Here is an 8123-nt window from a genome sequence, read left to right on the forward strand (position 1 = left end):
CAGAAAGAGTGCTTCTCTCGGAAAATCAAATCAAATAAATCAAACTCCATAAGGAGGGCCTATTTCTTTCTTTCCATATCAGCTTCAATATCAATACTCCATCCTTTAATCTTTTAGCAATGTAGTTTTACATCGCCAATTCTCAATAGCCGAAGAGGCATGAGAGACAATATTCCAAACATTAGCAACGAGTTGAGCAAATAAGGTTGAGATAACCATCATGTTTAAAATCTAATCATTTTAGGGACAGATGTTCTTATCGGGAACAGGTGAGTTTTCTGCATAGCCCAAGTTGTGTTTTGGTGGGCTTCTGCCTTTAGTGCCAACCTAGCCGAGTTGGGATGTTCTATAAGATTCAACAGACTCAAAACTGTGGCCAGTCGATTTTGATTATACTTCAGTTTTGTTTGGCCGTGTGATCACAAATCAATGGCAGACCAGAATTTGACAAACCCAAACTCAGAATTCAGTCGACTGACTCATAGTCGGTCCCTATTTTTAGGTTTATAACTTGCACCTTGTTTGCACCATGAAAAAGGATAATGCCCGAATAAACCTATTCAACAAGCTTACTCTTAGCAAAGCATCTCGAAGAAAACAGTGGGGGCGCATGCAGGAGAAAAGCACCCAGCAAAAGACGGAGATCTTTTGGAAGAACTTTGCGACGTGCACAGTACTGATGCATGCACGCACGCACGCACGCCGTGATAGGACTACACAGTGCGCTGCTGGTGTATTATTAGGTTTAGCGTGTCTTCTTTTTATGTGCCAGCCAGCACGTAATAGGCGCTAGAATCTACAGTGTCAAATCGCGGCCCCGGTGGCGACGCAGCTTTCTACAGGACTAGTCGTTTTCACGGAGCCAGCCAAGCCATAGCCATAGCTCGCTCGCTTCAAGCTTTGGCCAAACGACAGAGCATGCATGAATAAATGCCGAGCAGATAGATAGATGTCCATCCGAAGCAACAGTAGGTTTTGTCAAGTCAACCGCTTCCTTGCATGCATGCATGCATGCAGCAACACTACAGTCACGGCTTTATATGGCGAGCCCCGATGCCATTGCGATGCACGGCCACGGCAAAGGCAGAACACCAGGAAGAAGGAGCTAGCATAAGCGCCAAAAGCGAGAGAAGAAGACTCTCGTCTCGTGTCGTGCATGGATCCCAACGACGCCTTCTTGGCCGCGCACCCGTTTAGGTGGGACCTCGGCCCACCGGCTCCGGCAGCCGTGCCTCCTCCTCCTCCCCCGCCTCCGCTTCCTCCTGCGCTGCCTCCGGCGAACGCGCCGAGGGAGCTGGAGGACCTCGTGGTCGGGTATGGCGTGCGCGCGTCCACGGTGGCGCGGATCTCGGAGCTCGGGTTCACGGCTAGCACGCTCCTGGTCATGACCGAGCGCGAGCTCGACGACATGACGGCCGCGCTCGCGGGGTTGTTCCGCTGGGACCTGCTCATCGGCGAGCGGTTCGGCCTTCGCGCCGCGCTGCGCGCCGAACGTGGCCGCCTCATGTCACCAGGCTGCCGCCACCACGGATACCAGTCCGGCAGCACCATCGACGGCGCCTCACAGGAAGGTGATTATAAATGCACGATGCATCCGATTATGTTGTTGTGTTTGTGCATGTGAAGCCGTTAAGTAATCGTTGTGCGTGTATACGATCTAACAGTGTTGTCGAACGAGCGCGATGGGGCGGCTAGCGGCGGCATCGGCGAAGACGACGCCATGAGGATGATGGCGTCTGGCAAGAAGCAGAAGAATGGGTCCGCAGCGAGGAAGGCCAAGAAGGCGAGGAGGAACAAGGTGAAGGAGCTGCGACTGGACATGCAGGGGGACGAGCACGAGGACGGCGGGGGCGGCCGGTCGGAGTCGACGGAGTCGTCAGCCGGAGGCGTCGGCGGGGAGCGGCAGCGGGAGCACCCGTTCGTGGTGACGGAGCCCGGCGAGGTGGCGAGGGCGAAGAAGAACGGGCTGGACTACCTGTTCCATCTCTACGAGCAGTGCCGCCTCTTCCTGCTCCAGGTGCAGTCCATGGCCAAGCTGCATGGCCAGAAGTCTCCAACCAAGGTACATAATTCGCCATTGCTAGTAACTCTCTCTACCTACTCTACGTTGGCTGCTCTGAATCTGAAACTGAATACAGCTGCATGTCAGCTACTGAACTCACCGTGACTACTCAAGCTAGTATTGATTACTGACAGTTCTGTTCATTTGTATACGCTGCCATCTCATAAATTTCTGATAGAACCAAAGATCTCATGTTAGTTTAGAAAATTTGCACTCACCTTCATGTACCATTGGCTTCTGAGGTGGCAGTCACTGCCAAAAAGTACAAAAGAATTTATTTATTTGCGAAATAAAAAGTACACAAGATTTTTTTTCCGAAAATACAAAATACAAAAGACTAATTAGAGATCAATACGAGGGAAGTGTGTGCTTTGATTAAGTTAGTTTTACAACGGCAACAGTGTATAAAATTCTGGAAGTAATCATGGGTACATGTTGCTGCATGCATGGCCTCATAATCAGGTGCATTACATGTGAATTGAGGTGTAGTTTAAACGTGACCTGTTTTTTCTAAGCAGTGTGTATTAGGGTTTGCTAACGTAGTCCTTAGCTGGAGTAGTAGTAAGAACTCGGTATGATACTCCCTCCGTTCCTAAATATGAGCTTTTTCAGAGATTCCAATATGGACTAGACTCGAAGCAAAATGAGTGAATCTATACTTTAAATACGTCTATACACATCGTATTTAGTTCATATTGAAATCTCTAAAAAGGCTTATATTTAGAAACGGATGGAGTATACTCCCAACGGGCGTTCGGTTGCAACGTAGATATTTCTTTTTTTGGAAACACCGTTGAAAAATTAGGAAATAACGAATGAGATGAATTTCCCAAGAGGTTATATTCAATTAAATACTGATTTGTACCTTCAGTGCAAAATTGCATATGTATAAGTATGCTTGGTTTGATGATAATATTTGATTCGTCGATGTTTGTGTGAAGCCATAAAAACTGTCTTCTATTCCTAACTTATGGCGACAAACCAAGCACGACGAATAGTGGAATAGTTTGAGCTAAAAAGGCCTTGAACTAACAGGAGTAGTTCTTAGTCGAATTTTGTGAACTTGTGGACTCGAACTCAACATGGCTGAATGTACTGGATATTCCCTACTTCCCTTACATAAATTTGGGCTTCGTTTGGTAGTTCTGGAGTCTGGAGATGCTGCTGTCACATAATCTTGCTAGTGCTCTACTAGTAGATACTAGAATACATAAGAAAAGGTAGAATATATAGACCACAAGCCGTAGATACTTGGAGAGGAAATGAAGCGATCAAGCACTAGGAGCATTCTCCGGTGCTAGACACGCACGCCGACGCCCTACGAGCAGTCGTAGAAAACCTGGAAAAGAGCCCGGACGTGTCAGCTATCGATAGGCCCCGAAAGCCTGCCCGCCCTGTGCTGTCCTGTCGGCCCCTAGCTTAGCATCAGGTAGGCGTGCATGACATGGAGGCAGAGGCAGGGGGAGGGGCCCTCCCTCGGGTGCCGGGTGGCTGGCTTCCCCTGCCACGTAAGTACGCCGAGCCATGTGACCTCCCCAGTGCTCCGCCTGCCACTGTGCGTGTGCGCGCCACCGCTGCCTCGCCTGCCCGGCCTGGCCGGATTCCATGGTGATGCGACGGGCGCAGCGCCCAGTCAGACCGCACCGGGCTGAGCCCGCGCGCGCACTGTGCGACGCATGACGAACTGGCGAGCTGATGAGCCTGAGCTAACTCGTGTACTGGGTGTACTTGTGGGCGCGTGCAGGTGACGAACCAGGTGTTCAGGTACGCGAGCAAGGTGGGGGCGAGCTACATCAACAAGCCCAAGATGCGGCACTACGTGCACTGCTACGCGCTGCACTGCCTGGACGAGGACGCCTCCGACGCGCTGCGCCGGGCGTACAAGGCGCGCGGCGAGAACGTCGGCGCCTGGAGGCAGGCGTGCTACGCGCCGCTGGTGGACATCGCGGCGCGCCACGGCTTCGACATCGACGCCGTCTTCGCCGCGCACCCGCGGCTCGCCATCTGGTACGTGCCCACCAGGCTCCGCCAGCTCTGTCACCAGGCGCGCAGCGCCCACGACGCCGCCGCCGCCGCACACGCCGGCTCCATGCCGCCGCCAATGTTCTAGTCGTGCGGCCCTCTCGTCGTTGCAGACGGCGGTGGGCTGGAATCGAATGTTGTGAGTTTGTTGCTTGGGCCAGTAGAGTGGACCAGCCTTAATTTGTGTGTGTTTGCATGGGACATGCGATTGTGATGAATGTTTGTAACATGGATGTTTAATTCTAAGACATCTAGCGAAATGTGAAGTCATCAGCTATTGAATTTCATCGATGAAAATTTTAACTGATATCATCACGACAAAGTCTTTGTTTGGGACGCAGCCCATCTCCTATCAAAACCATCAACAGGTTCCACCAAACACACCAGGGCAGCCTCAACACCAAAAGACCAAGCTAAACTGACTCCATCACAGCAGCATTACTCCTATAAAGATGCTGGAGTACCCGCCTTCGAAGGCAAAGACATGCTTCTGGTCGTCCATTGCCGGTTGGCTTGCTGGGGAGCCTCTCGAGGCGGCTTCGGGCAGTCTGATCTATCTTAACGGCGTGGACCCGGGTGACTCGGCTTGTAAATGACTCTAACATAATGGTTTCGGATTATCAAACAAACGCCACACTTGCTTGGCTAGCAAAGCCCAAATTGAAACAATGTATATTTCGGAATCCCATTCATCCTTGTTTTTTTGGAACACACATCTTTCACCACGCCATCAAATGCATTCTTTTCTGATTGTCTTCGTCACCCCATCAAAATTGCGACATCGTGTCAATAATCCCTTTGCAAAAAGAAAATATGAATTTTAAAGACGGACATGGTATAAGTTGGGATAGCTTGTACAACAGATTTAAGTAGAATTTCCTTTCCTCCCTCGGATAACAACTTCTCTTTCCATCCACTAATTTTTGTAATAATGCGATCAATTAGGAATTGGAAACAATTGCTTTTGTCCATGCCCACATTTGCAGGCAAACCCAAATATTTGTCATTGAGGGCTTCAGTCATAATATTCAGTATTGTGCAAATTTGCGCTCTATCTTCTACTTTTGTATTGGGACTAAAGAAAATACTAGATTTTTCAACGCTCACCAATTGCCCTGAGGCAGCACAATAAGAATCCAAAACTGATTTCAACGCCTCCGCATTCATAGCATTCGCTTTCATAAGGATCAAAGAATCGTCGGCGAATAGAAGGTTTGAAATCGATGGGGCATCTCTACAGACCTTAACTCCAGAAATATTATCATTCTCCTTTGCATTAGCTAGTAGAGCGGTGAGGTCCTCGGTACATAACAACAATAAATATGGGGAGAGGAGGTCTCCCTGCCTCAGACCTCTAATAGCTTTAAAACTCCCAGTCTCTTCATTATTAAAACGAACCCGGTACTCTATAGAGGATACACATTGCATAACTATCTACCCACTTCTCTTGGAATCCCAATTTTAGCATTATTTCCTTTAGAAAAGACCACTCTACTCGGTCATGTGCTTTATGCATGTCCATTTTGATGGCACACATACCCTCTTTACCACTCCTTTTTTTCTTTACTGTGTGAAAACATTCATAGGCCATTAAAATATTATCTATCATCATTCTTCCACGTACAAATGCACTCTGAGTCATACCGATAACATCTGGAAGGACAAACTTCAAACGAGCCGCAATAATTTTTGAAATAACCTTATACACCATGTTGCACAAACTGATTGGTCTAAACTGAGTTACCTTTTCTGGGAACCAACATTTGGGATCATTACAATTGCCGTATCATTCCACCCATCAGGTATAGTACCAGTATTCACTGCCTAGAGTACCTCTTCAGTCAGATCATCCCTCAACATAGACCAAAATCTTTTATAAAAAAAATGGCATGTAGTCCATCGGACCCGACGCTTTTAAGTCTCCTATATCAAATAGCGCCTTCCAAACCTCCTCTGCCGTATAAGGGGCGAGGAGAGCAATATTCATTTCATCTGTCACTTTTCTTCTGACAAGGGATAAAACCTCCGAATTAGGTTGAGCAACTTGTGAAGTAAAGAGATTGGAAAAAATACCTCATGATATGGTTCTTCATCTCCGTATCTTGCACCCAAACACCATTATCATCAAGCAAATTTTTAATCCGATTTCATTTGTTCCTAGCCGTTGCCGCATTATGAAAAAAAGAAGTGTTGCAATCACCATGTAAAAGCCAATTTGCATGACCCCTTTGTAATCAGTAGATCTTCTCTTGCTCCAAAAGGTTTTCAATAATGACAAGAATCTCTTTTTGTCATGCCTGGGACTCCGTGTTTATAGGACCCCTCTGTAGCTTTTCTAATTCTTTTTTTAGTTTATTAATTCTTTTTTCGGTCCTCTGAGAATATCACGGTCCCAAATGTGCAAATCCACATTCACCGCCCATGTATGCTCAGCGAGAGATGGCCCAATACCCCATATCTTTTCTTTTTCCCACGATGTACATACAATTTCTTCAACTATTTCTTCTTTGAGCCATTGGGCTTCAAATTATTTCAGTCGGCCTCTTGGGTGGTTAAAAATATTACCATCAAAATATTATGTATCCAGAATGAGAGGGCGATGATCAGAATGTATATGTTCTTCATTTATAACTACAGACCTAGGGAAGTTGTTTGCCCATTTCACATTACAAACCGCATGGTCAAGCCTCTCCCTTATGTCGCCCCTCCTCCAAGTGAAGAGGTCCCCATTCTCCCAAACAATTCCGAAATTCTCTCATCATTGCATTAGGTCTCGAATTGCCTCCCACTTTTTCCGAAGAAAGAAGAATCTTATTGAAATTTCCCAAAACAACCCAAGGGTGATCACCTTTATTGTGCAAGTTACGGATATCATTCCAAGATAAAGTATGATCCCTACAATTCGGATAACCATAAACGCCCGTAAAACGCCATTGTATAACATTTCCATTCATAAATAGAACATCTATAAAATTAGCCGCCACATAGTTTAAAACAACTTTATTTATTTTGTGGTAAACCATAACGAGGCCACTAGTCCGACCATCACTCTCCACTACAAACATCGAATCCAAATCTAAAACACGACGAAACTCATCAGTTTTATATTTATTCAAATGAGTCTCTGAAAGAAAATTAAATCAACCTTGGTTCGCCTTTGTAGATCCAAGAGCTCGTGAACTGCCATGGGGGAGACCATACCACGGCAGTTCCACCGTATGATTTTCATTTGGCCCGGCGGACCTTCTCCTTGAAGGCCGCCGATGCGCCATCATCTCCAACCGATTCTCTCCTACACCTGTCTCCTTTGTTACATGTGTAGTGACCCCATCTCCATCCCTAAGCCACCTAGTTTGTGAGAGTGTTGGTAGTTCCATGTGTGTTTAAGTTTGTAATAAGGCAACTCCCCTACGCGACTATCCTCATTAAAATTTATGTGACGTAGTCTGTGAGACTATTTATTATTATTATTATTATTTATTTGATTATGAAAGGGTAAGGGAGAATATCATGTGCTTCAGGAGCACATAAGCTTAGGTGCTCCAGCGCGAGCACTGCTGTTGGATCTAGATCCAATGGTCATCTAAAGATGTGCGAGACCACGATGTAATCATTTGACTCCTCGGGGTTTTCTACAAAAATTGACGAGCTCTAAAACAGAATCCAAAAACACGTCCAGGTCCAGCGTGTCCAAACCGAAAAGGAGTCTACCAGTAACCTCCAAAGCTATAGGAGAAAACTCTTATTACAGTTCAATGGGCAAAAGCCATAGCAGTAAAACTTCGGGAATTTGAGAGAGTAGTTAGCAGATCCGAGCACATACTACTGTGTAAATCTTGAAAGCTGATCGTGAATTCTAAAAGTCTCCAACGTCTCGCTAATAATGCATGCCGGGGAATCGACACAAGTGCTAGCCAAGAGCAGGTGGTTTGCATTGTGTTGAGCTCGCCTAGGTCTTGTCTCGTACTCCCTCCGTCCGAAAATACTTGTCTTAGAAATGGATAAAATAGATGTATCTATAACCAAAATAATCTAGATA

At 46.6% G+C, this 8123-nt stretch overlaps 1 protein-coding gene across 1 annotated transcript; it reads left to right on the forward strand.

Moving 5' to 3' along the window:
• Positions 1 to 1081: 1081 nt before the first annotated feature.
• Positions 1082 to 4371, forward strand: LOC119368279 (probable transcription factor FL). Its single transcript, XM_037633581.1, has 3 exons — positions 1082 to 1571; positions 1665 to 2062; positions 3807 to 4371. The coding sequence occupies exons 1-3, from the start codon at positions 1157 to 1159 to the stop codon at positions 4170 to 4172; spliced, it is 1179 nt and encodes a 392-aa protein (XP_037489478.1). The 5' UTR covers positions 1082 to 1156; the 3' UTR covers positions 4173 to 4371.
• Positions 4372 to 8123: the final 3752 nt, after the last annotated feature.

The sequence above is a fragment of the Triticum dicoccoides genome, chromosome 2B (assembly GCF_002162155.2).
Source record: "Triticum dicoccoides isolate Atlit2015 ecotype Zavitan chromosome 2B, WEW_v2.0, whole genome shotgun sequence".
Classification (NCBI taxonomy): domain Eukaryota; kingdom Viridiplantae; phylum Streptophyta; class Magnoliopsida; order Poales; family Poaceae; genus Triticum; species Triticum dicoccoides.